The following is a 23,695-nucleotide window of genomic DNA, read 5'->3' as shown; positions in this document are numbered from 1 at the left end:
TCTCAATTATCAGATGCATTCAATAGATAGCCGGCGCCTTCTCAGCCATTTCTACTCGTCCATCAAGGTGTAACAATCAGGTTCATAAAATTACTAGTTACCCTGATCATTTCAATAACTGATTTTCTCATATATATTGCAATTCTTTGAATCTTTTGGAAAGCTTCAAGTACTAGGAATGCTTAGAAAACTGATGTTCCACCAAACGACAGTTAGGGTTGGCTTGGACTTTGCTTATTTGACTTACACTAAAAAAAAGAAAAAAGAAAAAAAAAAAAAAAAAAAAGAAGAAAGAAAGAAAGAAAGAAAGAGCCTACGGTATCATTGATATGCGAATTAAATGGTTTGAATAGATGTTTTCTAAGATGGGTCAAAAGCATCAATCCCGCTACAATGCGATTCCCAAATCTCTTTGACATGCTTGCTTTAGGCTGCTTTGTGCTTTCTCAGGATAGTGTTGCTCATCTAGATTTACGCTCTGTAATCTTAGAAGAAGAAACATGTTTGCGCTATAAAAAAAAGATTAATTTATATGGTCTACAAGTTTCAGTGTCGGCACGAACTACAAAAAGTGTATAGCATTAATGAATTTTCATAATTCACAGTTGTCGGAAATGTCACTCTCGCAGTATTCAAATTGAACATTTCCGGAAGGCAAGGGTACATTACGGTTCGAATTAGCTCTAGTTAACTATGGTAAGTGTTTCCGGATTCCACGGGGCCAGTATCCCGCGGTGCCAGTATCCCGTGGGCCAGCATCAGACCTAGGGAACAACATGGCATGATTGATGATGCCATCTATTTAAACTATTTAAACAATGTCCCTCATCCTGTACTTTCCCCGCGAAACATCTTTCGAAGCAAACTGGTTCTAATACGAGAGAAGTCTTCATCGACTCAAGAAACGAGTCAAATTCTCTTCACCATGGCGATGTATGACATACTCCGATAGCTTTCTCCTGCCCAAAGGCGTCGCTAATATATTGTCTTTTAGCAGCCCAGAAGAAACTTTCATCGAGTTCACTAAACAAGCTGGCACTTTAACGGAACCTGACATCAAGGCTGTCTTTGACAAACTACAGCCAGTTAAGCCTGATGTGTTGATTGGAGAATGGAAAGGTGGTAGTCTCGATACTGGCCACCCGGCTCATGCACAACTCAAAGGCATGAACTGGCTGGGAAAGACGTTCCATTCTATTGAATCTGTTGACCCTATCGTTATTGAAAAAGATGGCAGAAGAGCCTGTAATGAGGATTGGGGACATGCACGTGTAAGTATTCTCAGCTGTACCCACTACAGACAATTTACTTTTCAAAATGCCTGACCCTGATGTCGAGCAGCTTCGTCAGATTGAATTCCGGGGTGTTCAATCAACCGCAATGATTTATGATAATCATCCCATCATTGATCACTTTCGACGAGTCAGTGACGATTTAGTTGCCGGGGCAATGGATACTAAGAGTTTTGGAAATGCTGGGACTTACTACTTCTATTTGTACAAATAGCATCGTGCAGCGCGACGGCCAATGCGATTACCACCAATACTGAACATTGAGATCATGCGACAGATACAGTCCACACCTTGATATGTTGTACTTGATTGCTTGATACACCCTGTGTAGCTTATATAATTTTTGATGAATATGGAAAGAAGTATGCCGGAGGGCATATACGAAAGATGATCTAATAGGAAGGAGAGAACTGAATTAGATGAAGAACTAGAATACAGGAGGTCAATATGCAGATTAAACATATTAAGAATTCTCTAAATTGATGAAGTGCATAAATAGGGCTACCTGGACAGTCTCAAGGAGGAACTCGATGCTTAGTTCAACTACAACTCTTACACGCAGGCGCCGGAGGCACTTCCAGCATAATTCTCCAGCATGAAGATAACGTGCAGCAATTGATATGGATTTCGCTTGAATTAACTACCAGGTAATGGATACAGCAAGCTGTACAGTTGGTGGATGTTTGATGAAACCATCGGATATTTCGACCGAAAGCCGATAGTCCGGGGTGCATTATTCCTACACCCCGCCATACTTGCATGACATCGGACTTGGGCCGCTGAAGAGAAGTACAGGGATACGAGAATATCAAAGAAAGTCAATGCGGCGAAATGACCGGGGTATGCTGGTAGAATGGACGGTATTGGTTCCTGTGGCTTCGCATTAGCCTCTTCCCCTCTCCACGGGGTTGAGGATGGCCACACTATGTCACCAGGTAGTTTTGTATAAACGGGATAAATTCCCTTCTTTTGTTTGTGCTCTTGATAGCTGAGGGAGCTTGCTGTTTCTCATCCACCAGTCTACTGCCGTGAAAGATGTCCCAAGAAGCAGAGATCTCCAAAGCTGAAGAACGACATGTCGAATTCATCGAACCACAAACCCATCCACAGCACCGAACCCCCGATCAACCAAAGTACGATGACGCTGCCGACCTCATCAACGACCTGGGACGCTCGCCCATCCTCACAAAGGAAATCAACACCCGCGTTCTTCGGATGATCGACCTGCGCCTCCTTCCAATCCTCCTGGGTATCTACTTCCTACAGCAAATTGACAAGACCACCCTATCGTACGCATCCGTGTTCGGACTGATCGAAGATGCCAACCTTCACGGCCAACAATACTCCTGGCTTGGCTCGGTTGTCTACCTCTCCCAGTTGGTTGTCCAACCGCTCGTCGCATATATTCTGGTGAAGGTGCCGCTAGGGAAGTTCCTGGCTTGTACGATGCTGTTTTGGGGAATTGCGTTGACTTGCATGACGCCGTCGGATACGTTTGCGAAGTTGTTGGTTTGTCGGCTGTTTTTAGGTGCTTTTGAGGCTGGTATTCGTGAGTTTCCTTGCCTTCCCTATGCTTGTGACTGGGATAGAGCTGACTTGATTTAGCTCCGGCTTTTATTGCGGTTACGCAGATGTGGTATCGACGTCTTGAACAACCTGTTAGATTGGGCTCATGGTACGCGATGAACGGTGTCGTCAATATGGTAAGTTGGATTTCCAGAGACTTGCTGGATCAGATACTGAAGTAGATACGGGCAGTTTGGGAGTTTGATAACATATGGCCTTGGTCATATCCAGTCTCACATCTTTGAGCCCTACCAGGTGGGTCCTGGTTTTCGACCCTAACGGTGGGAAAACTGACGTGAAAAGATAATCTTCCTGTTCTTCGGTCTTATTACGGTCACGTTCTCTGCAATTGTATTGTGAGATTGACCCAGTCATATAGACACTGTTGTCAAGGCTGATGTTTCCAGGGTCTTTATGCCGGACTCTCCGGTAAGAGCCAAGTTTCTCAAGGAAGAGGATAAGCTTGTTGCAATTGAGAGGTGTGTTCCCCGGGGTTATCTCACATATTAAGGGTTATATACTAACACGATGCAGGCTCCGAATGAATCAACAGGGTGTCGAAAACAATCAATGGAAATGGGACCATGTTAAAGAAGCCTGTATAGACCCAAAGACATGGTTTTGGTTTGTGCTGATGTTCGCTATATCGTACGTGTTTCCCCAATCACTCGGATATAAGTATAGTTCCGCTCACAAGCCAGACTTCCAAGTGGTGGCATATCCACATTCGGCCCCCTGATCATCGAATCCTTCGGCTTTGACCAGTTCAAAACAATCCTCTTTAACATACCCTTTGGCGCAGTACAACTCATCGCTACCATGGGAGGGGCATGGTTTGCCACGATGTTGAAAATAAAGGGACCTGTTATTGTCTTGCTATGTCCACCCTCGATTGCTGGGTGCGTGATGCTGTTGCGTATTACGCATGATGCTGCTCATAAGGGGCCTTTATTAGCGGGGTATTATATTGTAAGGGACCACGACATAGCTTCCGAAGGGCTCATTTGCTAACGGTGATATAGATATCTGTCTACCCAGGCATAAGTAAGTCGAAACGTGTACGCTATCCACGCTTAGGGCTAACCAGTTTTGTTCCCGTTCAGCACCACTGATCTACTCATGGTCTGCCGGAAATACAGCAGGCGAAACGAAGAAAAAGGTCACAACGGGCCTTCTGTTAATCGGTCAATGTACTGGTAATGTATGTAGAGCCCCCCGTTGCGACGGCTCGAGTTATTAATCGCAAATCATGTAGGTCGTTGGTCCTAACCTATACACAACCGCCGATGCACCGCTCTATAGACGAGGCTTAATATCGAGTCTCGCAATGTTTTGCGTTCTAATCTTGCTTAGTCTGTAAGTTTTGGCCATCGCTTATTCATACCATTCATCACCCTCTCGACTGATAAGATATGCCCACCGGTAGATTGAACACAGCATACCTCCTCCTTCTGAATAAGAGACATGAAAAGAAACGAGTCTCCATGGGAAAGAGCGCCAAAATCGTCGATAAATCCATGGCCGCCATTGGAACAGTGTTCAAGGAAGAAGAGGGCAAAGTCCCGCAGGAGGAAGGGGCTGATGATAATGCATTCAGGGATCTGACAGATTTGGATAACGAGGATTTTGTCTATGTATATTGAATTTGTTTTTTTTTTTTTTTTTTTTCTGTCTTTGGTTTTTTTTTTGATGGACAGTTCTGTGTAAATAGTAGGGATATTATGTACTAAGCGGGTGAACTCCGGCTTCCCCGCATTATCCTCATTGTCTGATATTGACACCTAAACTACTACATCAAGCTTAATCTTATCATTTCCTTACATTGCAGTATGTCATCAGATGAATCTGCATGTATCATATCAGCTCCGTATCCAACAGGCACGAAGCGAATCCCGGTACATCTATGAAACCACGGCAAAACATCGGATATTCCCTGACTGACGGATTGACAGAAAGCATGCAGTTCATGTAGGCTGTCAAAGGCAAGTACGCTATTGTCGGTATTCTGGTCGTTGATTAACTGAAACAGGTAAAATGTGATGGAAAGAAGCCGTGTACAAGGTCAGGGCCCGGAAGTGGAATATTAGATGAAGATTAACTCTTGCAGATGCGACAAATTAAAGAAGAGATGCGTATTCTTTGAAGCCCCTAAAGATCCTGTCACAGCGTGCGTACAAACCAGGTATTTACTACAGTCATGGAACTCTGACTTTGGTGTAGGAGGCTGGAGACGGTCGAATCTGAAGTGCAGCATCTCCGGGAGCAATTTGATGAGATGCATCAGCTTCTTCTTCGGCGCGACTCGCAACCTACCCCTACTTCGTTGACTATTGTTGACCGAGAGCAGCAGAGTACATCCACTTTCCAAGATGTTTCAGACCCTCTGCTTCAGGCACCCGGACAGCCAGAGATCGTCCATGGAACGAAGAGGAAACGCTCTGAGGCTGAGATACAGATTTTGAATGAACCGATTTTGGATTTCGTTTCGAAGGGGTTGATTACTGTTGAGCGTGCCATGTCGTGTTTCCGAACGTGAGTTTGCTATATTTTGGTTTATGAAACGTTGAACGGCTGATATATAAGCATTGCAGGTTCTTTAATGGATGTGTAAGTTACTCTATTGTGCTGATTGTGGTTGCAACTTTGACTTACATGAACCAGGATCGGTATATCCCAGTCTTCAACCCGGAATATGATACCTTTGTTTCAGTGCGCTCTCGAAGCACCATTCTATTCAACGCCATCTGCACAATAGGTTATCGCGTTGAGACGAGTAAGCACTATCTGAAGGATAGCCAAGAACCATTACTGAAAGATTTGAAGAACCCCAATCACAAATATCAGACGTATTACACGCAGAACTCAAGAAGTCAAGCAACCTCATCATCCAAAATAAAGACCTAAACTGTCTCGAATCCGTCCAGGGAATACTCATCGCCGCTTGCTACTCCGCCGAACGCTCTTTGCTCCTCTCATTCGCAACCAGAATGGCCCTGGATTTGAATTTGGACGGGGCTTTTGAGAAGCTTATACAGCGTCTGGCGATGAGGGAAACGGATGCGTGTCACGATCTCGAAGAAGAGCGTTCTCTGATGCGGGAGTCTAGGACTTGGTTTGGACTTCTGGTTTTGGAGCATATGTGCGTATATCATCTTGTTTTTAAAACGCTTACTGATATGAATGTTTTGTTAGATTTCGCGTTGATGGAGGGAAGCCACCTGGAATTCGATTCGGAGGAAGCGCGCGTCGATGTAGGGTTCTGCTCGGTCGTCCTTCATCAACTGTTTTGGATTTACGTCTTTTTGCTCAGGTTGAGGTATGTCGTGAACTGTTACAAGATTCATCGAAGTTGCTGATCATATGTGGATAGTTGAATATTCTGAGAGGTAAAGAATCTAGCATATCTGATAATCTGAGGCGCCGCATACTGACACCTCCAGCAAACATCAACGATACTTTGGGCTCAAGAACTCTCGACAGGTTGGATATCACGAGCTTTGTACACGAGACCAAGATAGACCTTGATCTCTGGTTTGAGTAAGTTCCTCCCATTGCCCTTGAACGAATGATGGCTAACGACTGTGAAGTGACTGGCTACGCATCATCGGTTTGTTTTACTTCTTTATTTCCCAGAATCGATATCCATACTTACATATGCAGAGAACTCTCCCGCCGCAACCGAAGAAAAGCCCTTCCTTCTAGCCGCCCTACGCGTACAGAAATGCTGGGCCGAACTAACCCTCCATTGCAAAGCCCTACAATCCATGGGCGTTGAAAATGTCGCGTACGCATCCGTCCCATTCCCCACAACCCTAACCTATTAAGGCATTAACAGATACAGCGCAATATCCCCCACAGAACAATCCATCCTCTTAACAGCCAAAGCCGCCGCCAAAAAGCATCTCGCACTCATAACCACCGAGCCAGACCACTACCTTGCCCAACTGCGCTACGCGATGGACTTTGTCTGGGCGAAGTGCGCATTCTGCTTTCTCCTTCTGCTCAAGTTATCACGGCTCCTTCCCGAACGGGAAGAAGAGCATAGAGAATTGCTGAGGCAGGGTGAAACGCTACTTGAGGAATTGACAAAGGCTGGTTCGGGGAGTACTATCTACCTGCAGATTTTGAAGATGAGTATCGAGAAGTATGGACGAACGTTGCAGGACAATGGCCAGATGGATACGGAGACAGGTACTGAGGCCACAGGTCCATTCTGGGAACTGTTCGATGCGCAGACAGATTTGCAGTCGTTTGTGCCGGAGCAATTTGTGTCTGAGTGGGAGTTTCCGGGGCTGAATTTGTTTTATTTCCCGATTGCGTGGCAGGATTTCTTTGGGGATTTTTCGTTGGCGATTTAATCCGATTCTTTTTTTTTTTTTTTTTTTTTTTTTTTTTTTTTTTTTTTTTTTCATTGGGTTGGATTGCATTCGCTAACTATATATACCGAAATTGCCCAAAGTAAAGGACCAGGTGCTGAAGGTACAGACAAATTTCAACCTGCTTTTTTGATCATGTTGAATACAAAGCGCAAAGTATATTGGATATCAAGGCATCTATGTTCATAAGCAGACAAGCGCAACCATTCCCGAAGTAGACCTTTTAACCCAGAGCTCTCATGGTAAATTCAACACTAGAATAAAGTCAGTAATCATTTCCCAAGGCTTATATGCCTGGAGGACGAGTGGAGACGTACACAGCAAAGGTTCCAGCAGACACAGGCATAGCCCTCAGCAGAGTCGGGCCAATACCCTTCCAGAAACCAGCCAATCCCTCAACAGCATAAGTTTTCTTAAAGCAGTCCCTCATGCTGCTGAACTGCCGCTCAGCACCGAACCCATCGCACTGCATCTTACTCTTGACAACATCCAGCGGGTAACTGCTCAGCCAGAGCGCCTCACCGGCCAAACCACCATACGAGGCGACCTTCAAGCTGGAGATATCCTCACGCTTGATGTTGTTGCGCTTGGCATCCTGGTTCATGAGCATCTCGAATGACAAGAACCACATACCGTAGGCCTGGATTTCACGGAGGTAGGTCACAGTCTGACCTCTGAAAAGGCCCCGCGTCACGCCCTCGTGGGCGGAGAGCTTCTTGATACAGTCTATGGGACCACTGTACAGTCTGTCTGCGCCGTGGGGCTGGGTTTGCAGACGGATACGGACGTGCTCGATGGGACCAGAGAGAACGGAGTTGGTGATACCGGCAAAACCACCGGCCAGGTAGTATTGGCCGTATGAGAGGGTGGGGTCGGCGTATTTCTTCTTGTTGAGCTCTTCTAGGCGCCTACGGGCTTCGTGGAAAGCGCCAAATTGCACACTGACCTGGTACTTGTCAGATCATGGACAGTCGACTATGTATAGAATGCTACTTACGCAAGCACCGATTCCAATCAACGGGGTCAAGGTACCCTTGTAGAAAGCCGCGGGTCCTTCATTCTTGAAGATCTGGCTGGCGCAGTCAAGAGCATTGGCGTATTGTGTCGTTGTTTGCAGCCGCACCTTGACGATATCTGCTAATAGTCAGATAACGATGCAGTCTATGCAACGCTTTGCCTCACATACCGAATGGTTGTCCTGCAGCATGTTAGCCAATTGATCCCCAGCATAGAGAAAGCATATTCAATCATGCATTTCCTCAATTAGAATGGTAGAAGAAGCATTGTGGGGTGTCGCCGATGATAATACTTCCAGCCACCTACAATGCTCCTTAGATATCAAATATCAATTGGCACATACCAATAAGAACCTGTGCAATACCACCCACAGCACCAGAAGCCAAATCCTTAACTGCTCGGAGGGCTCCTCCCCCCTTTTGCATATCTTCAAATGCCTCCGATTCCATATTGATGCGGTACCGCTGCGGTTACTGGCGACTCTGCGGGAATTGACCGGAACGAACGAAAAATTACGGGCAGAATTGAATGCCCAATTGAACAATACCGCTAAGACCACACACAGAAAATTTAAACACCCACCGAAAGAAAGAAATTGCAAAAGGAAGCAGGCCGATGTGCTCTCGTTCTTATCGCGATGGCGTGAGGTGGGACGGAGATTATGTCAGCCAAACTCCGATTGGGCGGGGGCACCGACGGGCACGTGACCCCGGCGCGGGAAACGGAGGAAAAGCCGCCGTGAGGCGCTCTCCGAGGGAAACGACAGGCGCAATTGTCGGTCATGATGCAGAGGCGGGTGGTATTAGAGGTGAGTTGCTTTATATTTTACTAGTTTCGCTGTGCTGACAAAACTGCAGTTGTCCCGCCGTCAAGGTGTTGCGAATCTTTCGTTTGCGGCCGCACATAGAATAACGCCGACGAACTACGGTCTCCGACGGACATTTCATTCCTCCCCCGCAGCGCTCGATTCGTTCGGTTCGAATAATGATGGCGAAGATGGAAGCAAATCTCGTCCTTCGTTTTCACAGCCCAAGTTCACATCACGATGGGGCAGCGGGCAGTCAACTCAACGACCTGTTGCCCTGAGCCCAGCGGAACAGGCGATTCGCGACAAGATGAGGGCGCAGCAGCCCAAGAAAGAAGAGGATAAAAAAGAGCAAGAGACTACAGAGTCGCGTATCAACGATTCGCCATTTCAGAAACGACCATGGGGTGGTGCTCGACAATCGATTACTTTGAGTCCAGCCGAGCAAGCGATGCGCGAGAGGATGGTGGCACAGCGGAAACAGAGAGAGCAGGAGAATAGGGACGCTCGTGGTGCGGGTCCCCGGGATCAGAGACAACGACTGACTCCCCGGTCCGTATATTCCAAGGACGCAGGGACCGGCGGCGATAAGCCCAGGAAACATTTCAAATCTGACTGGCACTGCCCGAACTGCGGATTCAACTGTTTTGGGAAATATTTCTTTTGCCCCCGTTGTGGCTGCCCAAGATCTGAGCCTGAAACAGATCCGTCAAGACCAAGGAGGGTTAAAGAGGTGCGGCATCGTGTCAATACAGAGCAAGCCGCAGCACGGAGAAGCAAGAAATATTCAGCGTGGTCAGAAGATATAGGTGACTTACTAGGCGACGAAAACGCTGGAGAGCCAATCTCAAAGTCAGACGATGTGGTTGCCGTCGATCCGATTGAGGAGATTGACAGAGAGAAACTTGCAGAACTCCAATCCCAGGATATCGAGGGAAACCAGCAGGACTCACGGCAATGGGGTCTGGAGGAGGAGGAACCAGTGATACAGCGCCGAAAGGACCATAAGCGTCGTGATGGCCGGAAACAACGGAAGAACGACGAAGAGGAGGAAGGTTACGACCAGGAGGAAACCCGACGTCGTCGAGAAGATCGAAAGCGCGCGAAGAAAGAAAGGACAAGGCGAAAGGAAGTGCACGTCGCCCCAAGTCCTATTTTCCTGCCCGAGTTCATCAGCGTCAGTAATCTTGCGGACGTCATTGGAGTACGGCCAGCTCAATTCGTACAACGGATGGAACAAATGGGCTTTGAGGGTGTTACATATAGCCATGTCTTGGACGCAGAAACGGCTGGTCTAATCGCGGTCGAGTACAACTTTGAGCCCATTTTCGATCAGCCCGAGGAAGGGTTCGATTTGACTGCTGCCCCTGGACCAGAAGACCCGTCCTCGTTGCCTCCCAGGCCGCCTGTGGTCACCATCATGGGCCATGTCGACCATGGCAAGACCACTATTCTGGACTGGCTGCGCAAATCATCTATCGCTGCTGGAGAGCATGGAGGCATTACGCAGCACATTGGTGCGTTCAGTGTCGCCATGCCTTCTGGGCAGACCATCACTTTCTTGGATACCCCCGGTCACGCAGCCTTCTTGGAGATGCGTCGTCGAGGAGCAGACGTCACAGATATTGTCGTTCTTGTGGTAGCTGCAGACGACAGTGTCAAACCCCAAACGATCGAAGCCATTAGACATGCCACTGGAGCCAAGGTTCCCATCGTCGTTGCTATCAGCAAGATTGACAAGGAGGACATCAATGTCGACAAGGTGAAACAGGACCTCGCAGCTAATAATGTCTACGTCGAAGAGTACGGCGGCGATGTCCAGGCTATTGGCGTGAGCGGTAAGACAGGCCTAGGAATGGTGGAACTCGAAGAAGCCATTCTGGCTCTTTCTGACATGCAGGACCACCGAGCCGACACAGAAGGTAACGTTGAAGGCTGGGTTATTGAGAGTACAACGAAGAGCTACGGTCGAGTGACCACCGCGCTCGTCAAGCGTGGTACCCTACGCGTGGGTGATATCGTCGTTGCAGGTGATGCGTGGGCTCGTGTGCGCACCCTCCGTAACGAGGCTGGCGTTACGATTGATGAAGCAACACCCGGTATGCCCATTGAAATCGACGGCTGGAGGGAGCAGCCAAACGCCGGCACGGAGATGATACAAGCACCTTCCGAACAGAGAGCCAAGGATGTGGTTGAGTGGCGGTTGGAGCAGGCAGAGACCCAGAAACTCGGCGAAGATGCCACGGCCATCAACGAGGCTCGCCGTGGGCTTCTCGACAAACGTCGACAGGAAGAACTGGAACAGACCGGTCATCATGTAGAAGTTGAACAGGCTACTTCCGGTCCCAAACCGGTGCACTTCATCATCAAGGCGGACGTTGATGGATCCGTCGAGGCTGTCCTGAACTCAGTCACTGCGATTGGCAACAACGAGGTCTACCCGAACGTGCTCCGTTCCGCTGTCGGGCCAGTGGGAGAGTTTGATATTGAGCACGCTGCCGCTGCCCGTGGAAACATCATCACATTCAACACAGCGATCGATCACGCTATGCTGCGAATGGCAGAACAGCGAGGCGTGAGAATCATGGACCACAACGTCATCTACAAACTTATGGACGATGTCAAGGAGATCCTCAGTGAGCAGTTGCCGCCCAATGTGACTCAGCGCGTGACGGGAGAGGCGGAGATCAGCCAGGTCTTCGATATCACCGTCAAGAAACGGGAGACGACTGCCATTGCGGGTTGTAGGGTTCGCAATGGAATTATCCAAAAGACCAAGAAGGTTCGGGTTCTGAGAGGTCAGGATATTATTTATGATGGTGAGTTGCTTTTCCCGTGTTTTGGTTCAGATGGCATTTGCTAACTACGTTCTCAGGCTCGATGACTTCTCTCAAGAACGTCAAGAAGGACGTGGCCGAAATGCGCAAAGATACCGAATGTGGTATCAGCTTCGAAGGCTGGACGGAGTTCGCCCCCGGCGACCATGTCCAGTGTTATGAGGATATCTACGAGAAGAGATATCTGTGATATACCCTTTTCTCTTCTCTTTCCATTCTTGTGATCCTTTGGATCATTGTATTTTTATTCGGGTCTTGGGAGCTTGCATATCAACGCATATAGAACGGGTGTTTTATGACAAAAGTGTTTCGGGGGGTTCAAAAATGATATGACTTCATGTACAATACATTTATCCACAGATATAATGTGATGCCACGAGCTCTATGCCTCTATCTTTCTATTCACGAATAATGTCATGTCATGTCTTCTTCCACCGAATCCTACTAACCCATCTCGCCCAATCTTGCACATCCTCCCTCTCCAAAATCTTCTCAACGGTATACCACTCCCTCGCCAACTCCTCATTCCCCGCCATCCGATGCACAAAACTATGACACGCCCGACACAACCACGCAACACTATTCAACATCCACTCCTCATGCCACCCTCTCTTGCGCACCTTCTCATGCACAGCCCGCGGAATCAAATGGTGATACGAAAGCGGTATCCAATCCCGTTCACAGATCTCGCATGCGTCTGTCCGCGTCGATGCCCAAACTGGTGGTCCCGCTGTTACGCTGGAGACGTACTCGTTTAGGAGTGGGGAGAGGAGGGTTTCGGGGATGTCGGTGGGGTCGGGGATTAGGCCGTAGACGGTGAGGGTTTCGGTTACGGTGGATGGGAGGGTTGAGGAGAGGGTTTCGATGAGGGGGGTTGGGAGGGGGGTTGGGTAGGTGTCTGTTCGGAGGGAGAGATCTTGTTGGGTTGTGCTGTAGGAAAGGGTTTGGAGGGTGTCGGGGAGGTGGGTGAAGATTTCGGAGGCGAGGAACTGGCTTACTTTAGTATTCGTCTCCAATTGTAGGGGGAGGAACGGTAAATACATCAACAAACTCGGCCAAATCCTCGGGATTAGCCCTCTGAATAGGTTCTCTTTTGACGACGGGCGTGGCCTTCACATTATTATTGCTGCTCGAATTGTTATTTCTCCGCGCCTTGTTTGCTTTGCGCTTTGAGGGCTCGCGAGGCCTTTCATTGGACCTCGCGACTAAAATGCCGGACAGAATATCGCGGAAGACTTCATAGTTGGAGTTCATGGTGCTCTTTGCGGTGGTGATGGAAATCCACGCGATGTGAGAAGATCGCGGATTGATGTCATCGTTAGTAAGTAGCTTTCGTCCCCGCGTATTCTAGTCTACCCCCAGGGGTATTAAGGGGATTTCTCTGTACATATCCAGTTGAATTGAATCAATTGATACATTGAGCTCCTGCAGTCATAGATTCTACAAAATGACCAAGAAAGTCGTGATTGCCATGGACATCTACGGGACTGTCCTCACTATGGAGACCATCGCCCAAGAACTGGAAAAGCACTTCCCAAAAGCCAACGCTGAGGCCATCCTAAAGACATGGAGACAGCACCAGCTGGCGTACACTTGGAGATTGAACAGTTTGGGTGCGTGACTGCGTTTCTACGATGCTGTTCACACTACTAAACCGTTGACAGGACGCTTTCTACCCTTCTCCGAAGTAACTCGTAACGCCCTGTCCCATACCTTAGCAGAAACCCCCGGAGCCGATCCGGCAGAGCAGCACATCAACAGGCTCATGGCCGCCTTCGAGAACATGGGAACGTTCCCGGATGTCGGACCAACATTGAGTCGACTGGCAGTGACCCCCGGTGTCGTACCGGTGGTGTTCACCAACGGCACCAAGACAATGGTATCCCATTCATTGTCAAAATCAAAGGACCTCGCACCATACTCGGCAGTTTTTCAAGAAATCGTCACAGTTGAAGAGGTCAAACAATTCAAGCCAGCGCCGGCAGTGTATAACCACTTGGCGGAGACGGCGGGATTAGCATCCCAAAAGGAAGACATCTGGGTGATCAGTGCCAATCCATTCGACATCAATGGCGCGCGCAACGCAGGCCTGAAGGCCATCTGGATCGACCGCAGTTTGACAGGATGGACAGACAGAGCTGAGCCGAGTCTCGAGCCCACGGCAGTCCTGCACAGCCTGGAAGACATTATCCAGACGATTACCCATCATTATAAAGACAAATTGAACCGCCATGTTACATGTCGAGTTTAAGCAATACTAGTGAGGCTGTTGAGAGAGATGTATTGCGAGTTGTATTTCCGAACGCTCCACGCAAGAAAGAAGAATCCGGGGTAAGCAAGCAAATTCATTCTATCCTTTCATTTCCCCTCCAGATATCCATTGAGCGATGTGGGATTTCAGAGTGAATAGAAAGGAGTTTCAGTTTTGGTAGGAAAAAAAGAGAAGGTTCAGAGGATGAGAAAAATTTCGGATTTTTATATGTATGCCGGGCGGTGAGCGCTTATCGATAAAAATAGTGCTGTCTTGGCATCCAACAACCGACGTCGTTTTATGCCTCGTCATCTAAACAGGAACAATACCACTGTTGGTATAAAAATATATCTACCATGACCCGATCTTTGAATATGAATAGCGCTGCTTGGCTATTTCCCTTCCGAGTACGTTTCGACAACGATACCTGACATTCCCCCAAAACAGACTGAATGCTGACGCCTAACAGGGAATCCTGTACTATTCCACCCATCGCTTTCTCTGGCCCTTATTTAAAGCTCGATTAATCCCAATCATCCTCCTTTCGACATTTATCTACGTCCTCCTCTTCCTCTTCACATACATACCGCAAGTCGCCTTCCTCGCCATCTTCCAAGGCAAAACCGCCTGGATCAGCGGTGCCTTCTTAGTCCTGGGCGAAGGCGCAGCCATCGTGGCCGCGCTGTTCGAAGCATTCTTCGTTGACGAGACGCTGGTGGATATATTTGATGCGGTACTAGTCAATGAAGGTCATGGAGAGCTAGTTACGACTTCTCGGGTGCTATATCCCCAGGGAGATAATATCGTGCAGCGGCTTGGGAAACCGATGAAGGGGGCTGTGTATGCGCCGTTTTCCCTGAGACAGATTGTTGAGTTTGTGATTCTGCTGCCGCTGAACTTGATCCCCGTTGCTGGCGTGCCGATGTTCCTGCTGTTGACGGGCTATCGTGCTGGACCGTTTCACCACTGGCGGTACTTTCAGTTGTTGGATGTGCCGAAGAAGCAGAGGAAGGAGCGGATTCGGCAGAGGCAGCTTCAGTATACATCGTGAGTTATCTTTTCAATCTTTGTTTCTCTTGGTTCGGGTTGTTGACAATGGCAGGTTTGGAACGGTGGCTTTGCTGCTACAGCTGGTTCCGATTTTTTCGATGTTCTTCCTGATGACGACGGCCGTCGGCTCTGCTCTTTGGGCTTCAGAGTTGGAAAACAAACGTGGTCTGTTGGAGCAGCGACGTGAGCCAGAAATTCCGAGATATAACGACGAGGAAGCGGCCTAAGCGTGTACATACCACCTGATGCAGGTGGGCTAAGAGATATTACCGATACCCACGATTGACGAAACTGAATATACCAATGCCATGTTTATGTGATATGATGTACTGTTGGGCTTGTTACATTGGATATTATTTACTGGCTTTGTAGCCTTTGCAATGGAACTTATTCGCGTGATAGTTTGGCAGCTTGCTTTGGCCTTGTCGCGACTCTGTACGCTATAAGCGAACCAAAGTTGACCATAAAGCATTGCATTACCGTACCCCGAGGCATATCTGAATGAACGTAATAACAAAGCAGTGTCAACACCATCTACCACTTTCGCACATATAACCTTGCAGTACAATTCTCATCGCCAACATCCGGATCGAAACGAAGCCGTGAACCATTAACCCTCACGCTCATAACCTCCACGGAGCCACTTGAACAGCTTTCGAAGGCGAGAACTACCAGTGGCATCGTCAGGCTTGGCCTTGGAGCTCGCGTAATCACCGCCATCCCAGGGACATACGGCATCCTCCTTCCACAAACTCTTGTAGGTCGACCGAGCCGGTTCCCACTCGTGCCACGATCCGTCGGAACTAAAATTCAAATTAGCTCGACTTGCCTATCGCGAACAAGGAGAAAGATGAAACGCACGAAATCTGGCAAGCATTCGGAGCCACCATGAAAGCCCTCAACAAGATACAAGTGACCACGTCGTCGTAGGGTTTGTGCGCAGTCTTGCAGAATCCCATATTAATATGAGTATCGCAGGCGATAGTGAACGGCTCATGAGCGTCACGTCCAACTCCATTGATTTCCACTCCACGCTTGACGCTGATGACGGGAGGTGGAATTGGGCGGGCGTTATTGCTATCGTCCTCGTCAGGGTCGGGTCTGGTGTAGTGCATTCCATCGGGACCGGTCACGTCGACTACAGAGGCGTGGATGATTTGTTTGACATCGACGATAAACTGAGGCCAGATCTTCTTCCATTCGTGATGGCTGGTGTCGATGCGGTAGTGGTGGGTGTAGCTTTTTGGTGTTAGTAGGTGTCGATGGGTTGTTTGGATGGTTCTGGCTTACCCCATTGTGGTGGATTGGATGCTATCCTTGACGTGATGGAGAGACTAGTGGGATACTGGAATTGAAATGAAAGAAGAACGTGGACTTGGTGGGCGAGAAATGAATGGGAGGTTGAAGGTGGATGGTGGACGGGGGATGGAGGATGAAAGTGAATAGAGGAAAACCGGCACAGAAAGGGAAGGTGCAGTTTAACACCCACTATGCTTGCCTACAACCAGAACATTCCTTCTACTACTTAGAACGATCTAAAAGAGTGACACCTTCGCAATTAGCTAATTACATGAACGCTGTTCACGTATTCGATGTCCATTATACGAAGAACCCTAATAGCAAACAAACCCGTTACTCTGCCCTTCCCAACATCATCTCAACCTGGCATCATCTCCGTACGCCAAACCAAAGCATCCCAAAGCAGCCGGTGGAAGGAGGCATATCTTGACCTGAATCCATGGTCGAAGGGATCACACCGTTATTCTCCCACGGACACAAAGGTTCCTCACCAAAAACATTCCTATAAATAGTTATACCGTGCCGGCTGCCAGTCCATCCAGTCCTCATCAGAACTATAAAGCATAATCATCATCCTGAACCCTCAAATACAACGGAAGGAGGAAACTTACGAAACCTGAACAACACTTGGCGCGAGCATATACGCCCTCAACAACACACACATAACCACATCATCGTACGGCTTGCGCGCAGTCTTCGTGAACCCCATAGACATACGACCTTTGCAGCTGATGGTGAATGGTTCGTGTGCATTACGACCAATCCCGTTAATGCCGATTCCGTCCTTCTTGCTGACTGTGGGGGATGGGACCTTGTCATCGGGTTTTAAGTCGTATCCTCTGGAGTTAGTCACCTTCACGTGGGAAGCGCGGATGATTCTTTTGGTGTCTTTGATGAGTCGAGGCCAGATCTTCTTCCAATCGCAGTGATTGGTATAGATGCGATAGTAGTGTGTATAACTTATCGGTGTTAGTGTGTTTTTGTTGACGATTGTCTAGTTTTGACTTACCGCATTTTGATAGATGATATCTCAAGCCGAAGAGAGTAGTATTTAGTTCAATAGTAAATAGATGGAAGGGTTTAAGAAGACCCCAACTTCTGCCTATAGTCATGACATCTTCTCTACTACACTAGGCAAGCAGACTACGATGCACTCGACGTCAAATCCAGGCAGAAGAGCTTACTCTGCGTGTATTTATTCCACCTAACCTAATCGTTGCCACCCGAATAATAACCATAACGATAAAATTATCATCACCAGCATATGCGCCATCATCTAAACCAAACTGAGAAAGCGTCAACCATCCCGGCTCTTCCCTCGGAAACTCCTCCATAGCCTCCGGAATCGAGAATCTAAAGTAGGTCTTGTATAGTCACCGCGGTCCCACGGGCACACTGGTTCCCCCCCAACATACTCTTGTAAAGGGCCCAAGCCGGCTCCCAGTCCTCCCAATCACCAGAACTAATATCCAAAACCAGCACAGTCCTCAATCAGAAAGAAAACAGAAGATAAGAAGACTCACACAATCTGACAAGCATCCGGCACCAGCATGAAGGCTCTCAACAAGACACAGGCAACGCCAACTTCATAGGGTTTATTAGCAGTTGCGAAGAATCCCTCGCAGTGCCCTTTGTATCCAATTCAGTGCTTGACGATTCTATCAGGATCAGCCTTGTAGGCTCCAGAGGCGCGCATGATCTGTCTGATATCTTTGGTGTATTGTGGCCAGGTCTTCTTCCATGTGCGGTGGCTGGTGTCGATGCGGTAATAGTTTAAATAACTTTGATGTGGGTGTCAGTGTCATGCATTTGTTGATTAGATGGGTTTCTGAGTTACCTCATATTCGTAGATGATATTCTTGACGTGAAGAAGAAGAATACAGCAGAGAAATACGGAGCTGAATGATAGATAGCTGGTGGAAGGTGAACAAGTCGAGAAACGGCCCAGAGGGAGTCGAAAACTTTTCGACAACTGCCTATAGTATAGATGCCAACCGATATGAGAAGAATGAGTGTGATTCGCGATGTATAAGCGTCGCAAGAAATGGGAGGGAGTAAGAAGTTGATGGGTTGACAGAAAGGGAAGGTACCTTTAAAGCACGCCCTAACAGCTTCATCCGAACAACACCTGCACTACAGGCTCCGTACAAGTACTGGAGATCCAAAGAATGATAATAAAGTGATTGACATAGTAACCAGGGTAGGTTATTAGAGTACAAAAACCACTCCCAGTTCTTCATATGCGTTGACAATAAGTCAACCAAGGTCTAGAAAAACGTACACTACCTATGGCGAATGCACGATAGTCACGGAGTCTCTCAAAAAGATGTACCCATCGTGATCGAGTTTCAAGCATCCTTTCCATTCCCAAAGCGGCTGACCGCTAAAGGTCTCGAAGGTCAATGCAATTGACCTTCACAAGGACCAGCACGACGACTTTGGCCACTAACAGGCGTATAAGATCGCCATACGTCTCTGTGGACTCGAGTTCAAGGATGGCAATCGTCACGAGTCATTCAGAAGTCCCCCGGGAGGATTTTCACGGTACGCGAACACGGCCGCAGCCTTGTAGAAGGCATCGTGGACACGAGATAACTCCCTCCCAAACTTTCTGAGGGTTTTTGCAGTCAAAGAACTGAAACCGCACCAAGATGGATAGCGTTGCATCGGTCCATAATGTATCCTCTAACTCATATAGCGGAGGTTTCTTAGCAGAGACATGGTGGGGGAGGGATGATCATATAGAGAATTTGAACATGAAAGAACAGCTAATCTGTACATTCTAGGCCAGGTGCACCCCGGTATAGTCGTATACCCCGTATATGCCGGTACCCCTGATTGTACCGAGATCAGCCTCTTCCGCATTCCCCCCCGCCGGAGAACCGAAAAGTCTCTGGGGAAACCCTTGATCCTTTGAGCCTCACCCCCCGGTCTCCCCGGATCTGTCCTTGTCTAAACATTCAATCCTTCTTATAATGCTATTTCTCTCTTCTACTTTGTCCGTTCTCAGTATATCGCCCTGATCATGTCCTGAAGCATGGAATAGCCCCCATTGCGTCATCGTCTCCATGGACAGCAAAACCAGACTGCGCAAGGCCTGCGATGCCTGCAGTATCCGCAAGGTCAAGGTATCTCTCTCATCATACCTCTCTTCTTCTGATTGCCATGATATTAATTGCGTAGTGCGACACCAGTGGCCCGCCCTGTCGCTCCTGTGCCAGTCTGGACATTCCGTGTACCTACGAACGACCAAGCCGACGACGCGGTCCCCCGAATCGCCATGCTGAAGCCATTAAGAAACAGAAACTGGGCCCAAGCCCAGGATCTGCTGCCACTGCTTCCGTGGGCTCTCCAACGGCGTCGCCCAGTCCCTCAACTTCCGACATAGCATCAGCGCCAGTTCCGCCGCCGCCTACTAGTACCACTACCTCCTGGATGTCTGCGGAATCGATATGCCCATTACCCACAGTACGATTGCTCATCGACGATTTCTTCACCTATATCCATCCGTTAGTCCCCGTACCGCACGAACCTACCTTTCGCGCAGCATTCGAGCGTCGCGAGGATGTTACAAATCCTACCTTTTTGGCCCTCCTGGCCGGCATGATCGGGTCGCTGGTCGCGTCGTTCCCCAGGCGGCCAAAGCAACATTTAAGGACGGCAGCTGAAAAGGCTGCATTTCCACACTCAATGGCCCTGGTCAAGCGGTGCCATGATGTTGCAGTGCAGGCACGCGGGACTGGATACCTCGATCGGACGGCCACGGTTTATGACGCGGCCATAAGCTACTTCCTGGGACTTTGCGCAGGGTATGTGTGGAATATGCGACGCTGCCGTGCCTATCTAGCGGAATGCCGTACGATGTTGCAGGTGTATGATTTGTGTCGGCAGTCCCCGAGATTAGCTGGCAGCAATCCCACGAGCCCGGCTTCGCCAGATTTAGATCCAATGGCTGCTGGTGCAACACTCGCAGATGGGTATCAAGTCGATATTATCCAGCAGGAATTGGGGCGGCGTCTCTTTTACACGACCCTGGTGGGATTTCGAACGTTACAACAAATGGGCTCCATGGACATCAGCGCTCACTTTCCGCCGGAAACTCCGACAGAGCGGTACCCTCCTCTGCCTATGGAGATTGATGATGAATTCCTGTTCTCGACGCATGCAGGGCCGCAACCACCCAGCACGGTCTCGCGTCTGGCGGGGTTCAACGCGAACGTGCGAGTTTTCAATTCGTACAACTCGCTCCACGCATGGGAACTTGCATTCGGGAGTGGTCTGATCTTCGATTATGAGCGACAACGAAGCTTACTCTGGGAGTGTCTACAGAATTGCAAAAATGCGTTGGCCCATGTACCACGCGAATTATCCCTCCAATGGACACTGGCAACACCAGTAAGTCCAGAACAGCGCAAGTTCGATCCCGTCCGAGCCGCCATGGAAGACCCGGACGCACAAGATCGTCGCGCCATCCAGTACGAGATTCAGAAGGCGAACATCTACGCTTCGCAACTAGGCACACGGTCATACCTGGTGGAAAAGTACTGGAACATTTACGGGGCTCATCAGAAAATGATGCATCAGAAACCGTTAGAACACGGATCCCCTGCGACCCCAGGGTCGACGGTGAAGCTGGAGGGCGAATCACCGGGGGATATTGCGATGCTGCAGTATACACATGCGCAGGCTGATTTCATCGGTCGTATGATGGCGGAGGAACGCCGGCTGGTCATTCGCGATCTCATGGTCTTGCTGCGTTCTGTCAACGAGATCAACATGGAGCCTAATGGCGTTAGCATTGTAAGCCCCCTCCCACTATTATTTCTGACTTCTCGCTGACATCAAAACAGACCTCCAAAATCCGCCAAGTAGCCTCCACCCTCCTAAACTACCCCGGCACCTTCGACGACCACTCTCCATACCACACAGCCACCGACTCCTCCGCACCAGGCCCGCACCCCCTAACCATGGCCGAAACACAAACCTACCTCCACGCCTTCATCGACACCCTCATGCGCCTCGAGGGTCTATCCGCCCCCGCGACGACAGCAAGTAGTCCGCAGCAGTACGGGCGGAGCATGAGCTATCTGAGTGACCATGATCGAGATGAAGAGGAGCTGAGGCAATGGGCTAGTGTGAAGGAGTTTCAGAAGAAGTTTGCGGAGGCCGGGGGTGTTTTGTCGGAGCTTTAAATTGGATCGGTTTGGTATGGAGTTGGGTTATTTGCTTGGTTTTTTATTTGCGTCTTTCTTTTGTTGTTTTCACATTACGATGGATGACTTGGTTATGTTTTTATATTATTCTCCTAGGGTGGGTTTCTGATCTAGGCAATGCATTATTCAATTGATTCAAATTTAGGATTGGATTAGGATATATCAGCTCCAAAGCATGATATACAATACCTGCTAGTGGTGCACTGAGAGCAATATAATAAACCTGGTGTTAAATTCCTGCGCAGCATAAACACAACACAATACACAAAATCCATGACGAAAACCAAAGAAAACAAAGTTCAAACCAAAAGACTCTCCTTAAACCGGAACAGTCTTAGTCCAAGTCCCAATATCAGTCACCACACTACTAGTCGTAGGCGTAGAAGTAGTAGTAAGCTTCTCATCATAGTAGTCAGTGTGAGTAACAACGATCTTGACGAGCGTCGTCCCAACACGATCGCTCGATGATGTAGTCCACCAGGGGTCAATCGGCGTAATGACCGTTTCCTGCGTAAGGTCAATCGGAGTGATCACGCTTTTCGCACTACTAGTGCTAGTGCTGTGGACTTCAAAGAAATCGGAAGGGAGAGTCTTCGTCCCCGTAGACGAGGCACCAGGCGACACCAGCACGATCTCAGGGAAGAACTTACTGGTCTGCGTGGCGGTTTCATTGGAAGGGGCCTCCTCGGTCCTAACCTCGAGGGTGGGTTTTGCTTCTGCGAAGAGAGGCTCGGAGGGGGACGCATCAGCATAATTTTCGGCTTCGGGAATGTCAGTGGGGACGACGTCGCGGATGGCGTTCGTGAGGGGGATCCAGGGATAGATGGTGCCGTCGAGGGTGAAGAAGTTGTCCATCGTAACAACCTTGCCAAACTTTGTGATGGTAGCGTGCTGAGGAATGTCGTATGTAATGTAATCAGTGTTAATATAGACTTCAGGATCGGGATCCGGGGCGTCAGTCAGGGCAGCGTCGCGAATGGCATGTGTGTGAATATCAAACGGATAGACGGTGCCGCTGACAGTGTAGGATTCGGGCCAGAAGCCGTCCCGCGGAAGCTTCGTGGGTGTGGGGTGCTCAGCATCGGCATCAGCATCAGAATGGGCATCAGGAATGTCAGTGGGTACGACGCCGCGAATGGGATGCGTCCAGGGGTTATAGGAATAGGCGGTGCCGTCGACAGTGTAGGAGTCGGGGACTGGGCCATCTCGCGGAAGGTTCGTGGGTGTAGCATCTCGCTTCACGGCGACTGTAGTGAAATCGGCAGTAACTTTGTTCCAGTATGGCCAAGGGATGGAGAGGAGAGTACTCCAGGGTTCGTCGACAGGCCTAGCCGAGGAAGGGTGAGCGAATAGAAAGGCGGCCGTAGCCAAGTGAGCGAAATGCATCTTGTTCGGTTGGTGGAGGATTGATAATCACAATTGGGATATCCTGCTGTCACTTGGGGGCAGGCGAGTGGATATAAAAGGGAAGGATGGAATGATTGCGCAAGAGGCCCATTCTGAAAAGAGATGCTCTTTTAAACCCAGCAGGACTTTCTTTGAACAGTTTCTGGGCTACAAAGTAGCACCAGCATGCGAGATCATGAAAGAAGACTTGACCCGGAGTCGAGTCCGTAGAAGTTGAATGGATGTGAAGAAAGGAAATTCGGGCACAAAAAATCATCAGACCATATTAGGACAACATTACCGGACTTCTGAAGAGGGCTGCAAGTAGGCCGCAGGGTTGCGGAGGTTGAAATGGAAGGGCCGTCTCGCAAGATCCTGCGGGTCGTTGAACAAAGACTCGAGAAGTGCCTTAAATGGCTGAAATTCAAACACAAAGAACGCGCGCGGCAAGAATGCGCCAATAGCACGTGGAAAGTCGCTGTCAGTGATTGTGGCTGCGACAGAGGGATCGGGATAATGCTCATCAGTTACACAATATCAAGATAGCTCAATAGGTCATTTGTGCGGAAGCGTCGGAAAGATTGTGTTATTTCGGACATCTAG

The 23,695-nt window shown here is 48.8% G+C and overlaps 11 protein-coding genes across 11 annotated transcripts; 7 read left to right on the top strand and 4 right to left on the bottom strand.

The window, feature by feature from the left end:
- Positions 1 to 925: 925 nt before the first annotated feature.
- On the top strand, positions 926 to 1,506 carry ASPGLDRAFT_78743 (DUF4334 domain-containing protein; the record flags this gene model as incomplete). The annotated part of the gene is made up of 3 exons (XM_022549982.1): positions 926 to 933; positions 995 to 1,271; positions 1,342 to 1,506. 3 exons carry the CDS (start codon positions 926 to 928, stop codon positions 1,504 to 1,506), a joined length of 450 nt encoding a protein of 149 aa, XP_022406290.1.
- Positions 1,507 to 2,270: 764 nt separating this feature from the next.
- On the top strand, positions 2,271 to 4,501 carry ASPGLDRAFT_71271 (putative MFS transporter; the record flags this gene model as incomplete). The annotated part of the gene is made up of 11 exons (XM_022549546.1): positions 2,271 to 2,841; positions 2,898 to 2,995; positions 3,051 to 3,113; positions 3,162 to 3,214; positions 3,266 to 3,337; positions 3,393 to 3,506; positions 3,560 to 3,827; positions 3,881 to 3,902; positions 3,962 to 4,059; positions 4,114 to 4,214; positions 4,285 to 4,501. Exons 1-11 carry the CDS (start codon positions 2,328 to 2,330, stop codon positions 4,499 to 4,501), a joined length of 1,620 nt encoding a protein of 539 aa, XP_022406289.1. The 5' UTR covers positions 2,271 to 2,327.
- A 186-nt stretch (positions 4,502 to 4,687) lies between these two features.
- ASPGLDRAFT_162185 (putative C6 transcription factor) lies at positions 4,688 to 7,267 on the top strand (the record flags this gene model as incomplete). Its single annotated transcript, XM_022542508.1, has 14 exons — positions 4,688 to 4,753; positions 4,811 to 4,840; positions 4,888 to 4,919; positions 4,966 to 5,025; positions 5,079 to 5,390; positions 5,450 to 5,465; positions 5,520 to 5,631; positions 5,682 to 5,997; positions 6,051 to 6,174; positions 6,229 to 6,244; positions 6,299 to 6,395; positions 6,446 to 6,465; positions 6,519 to 6,642; positions 6,700 to 7,267. 14 exons carry the CDS (start codon positions 4,688 to 4,690, stop codon positions 7,214 to 7,216), a joined length of 1,842 nt encoding a protein of 613 aa, XP_022406288.1. The 3' UTR covers positions 7,217 to 7,267.
- A 164-nt stretch (positions 7,268 to 7,431) lies between these two features.
- ASPGLDRAFT_41641 (putative mitochondrial carrier protein (Ymc1)) lies at positions 7,432 to 8,843 on the bottom strand. Its single transcript, XM_022545456.1, has 5 exons — positions 8,595 to 8,843; positions 8,421 to 8,432; positions 8,232 to 8,368; positions 7,552 to 8,180; positions 7,432 to 7,488 (listed from the first exon to the last, which is right to left on the bottom strand). The coding sequence occupies exons 1-5, from the start codon at positions 8,698 to 8,700 to the stop codon at positions 7,458 to 7,460; spliced, it is 915 nt and encodes a 304-aa protein (XP_022406287.1). The 5' UTR covers positions 8,701 to 8,843; the 3' UTR covers positions 7,432 to 7,457.
- A 192-nt stretch (positions 8,844 to 9,035) lies between these two features.
- ASPGLDRAFT_21707 (translation initiation factor 2) lies at positions 9,036 to 12,083 on the top strand (the record flags this gene model as incomplete). The annotated part of the gene is made up of 3 exons (XM_022543119.1): positions 9,036 to 9,059; positions 9,109 to 11,875; positions 11,932 to 12,083. The coding sequence occupies 3 exons, from the start codon at positions 9,036 to 9,038 to the stop codon at positions 12,081 to 12,083; spliced, it is 2,943 nt and encodes a 980-aa protein (XP_022406286.1).
- A 229-nt stretch (positions 12,084 to 12,312) lies between these two features.
- Positions 12,313 to 13,147, bottom strand: ASPGLDRAFT_78739 (HNH endonuclease; the record flags this gene model as incomplete). Its single annotated transcript, XM_022549981.1, has 2 exons — positions 12,313 to 12,882; positions 12,935 to 13,147. The coding sequence occupies 2 exons, from the start codon at positions 13,145 to 13,147 to the stop codon at positions 12,313 to 12,315; spliced, it is 783 nt and encodes a 260-aa protein (XP_022406285.1).
- Positions 13,148 to 13,253: 106 nt separating this feature from the next.
- On the top strand, positions 13,254 to 14,369 carry ASPGLDRAFT_41640 (haloacid dehalogenase, type II). Its single transcript, XM_022545455.1, has one exon. The coding sequence runs from the start codon at positions 13,659 to 13,661 to the stop codon at positions 14,142 to 14,144; it is 486 nt and encodes a 161-aa protein (XP_022406284.1). The 5' UTR covers positions 13,254 to 13,658; the 3' UTR covers positions 14,145 to 14,369.
- Positions 14,370 to 14,500: 131 nt separating this feature from the next.
- On the top strand, positions 14,501 to 15,421 carry ASPGLDRAFT_21704 (EI24 domain-containing protein; the record flags this gene model as incomplete). Its single annotated transcript, XM_022543118.1, has 3 exons — positions 14,501 to 14,551; positions 14,614 to 15,191; positions 15,247 to 15,421. 3 exons carry the CDS (start codon positions 14,501 to 14,503, stop codon positions 15,419 to 15,421), a joined length of 804 nt encoding a protein of 267 aa, XP_022406283.1.
- A 1,679-nt stretch (positions 15,422 to 17,100) lies between these two features.
- On the bottom strand, positions 17,101 to 17,451 carry ASPGLDRAFT_1490472 (uncharacterized protein; the record flags this gene model as incomplete). The annotated part of the gene is made up of 1 exon (XM_022541995.1): positions 17,101 to 17,451. A coding segment is annotated over one exon (351 nt), but the record flags the coding sequence as incomplete, so codon positions are not given.
- A 1,908-nt stretch (positions 17,452 to 19,359) lies between these two features.
- ASPGLDRAFT_162169 (uncharacterized protein) lies at positions 19,360 to 21,903 on the top strand. Its single transcript, XM_022542507.1, has 3 exons — positions 19,360 to 19,621; positions 19,677 to 21,293; positions 21,344 to 21,903. Exons 1-3 carry the CDS (start codon positions 19,562 to 19,564, stop codon positions 21,683 to 21,685), a joined length of 2,019 nt encoding a protein of 672 aa, XP_022406281.1. The 5' UTR covers positions 19,360 to 19,561; the 3' UTR covers positions 21,686 to 21,903.
- Positions 21,904 to 22,024: 121 nt separating this feature from the next.
- Positions 22,025 to 23,092, bottom strand: ASPGLDRAFT_31297 (uncharacterized protein; the record flags this gene model as incomplete). The annotated part of the gene is made up of 1 exon (XM_022544040.1): positions 22,025 to 23,092. The coding sequence occupies one exon, from the start codon at positions 23,090 to 23,092 to the stop codon at positions 22,025 to 22,027; it is 1,068 nt and encodes a 355-aa protein (XP_022406280.1).
- Between the last annotated feature and the right edge of the window lie 603 nt (positions 23,093 to 23,695).

This window comes from Aspergillus glaucus (assembly GCF_001890805.1).
Source record: "Aspergillus glaucus CBS 516.65 unplaced genomic scaffold ASPGLscaffold_1, whole genome shotgun sequence".
NCBI lineage: Eukaryota > Fungi > Ascomycota > Eurotiomycetes > Eurotiales > Aspergillaceae > Aspergillus > Aspergillus glaucus.
The sequence above is the reverse complement of the archived record's forward strand: the minus strand, read 5'-3'. Positions and strand labels throughout refer to the sequence as shown.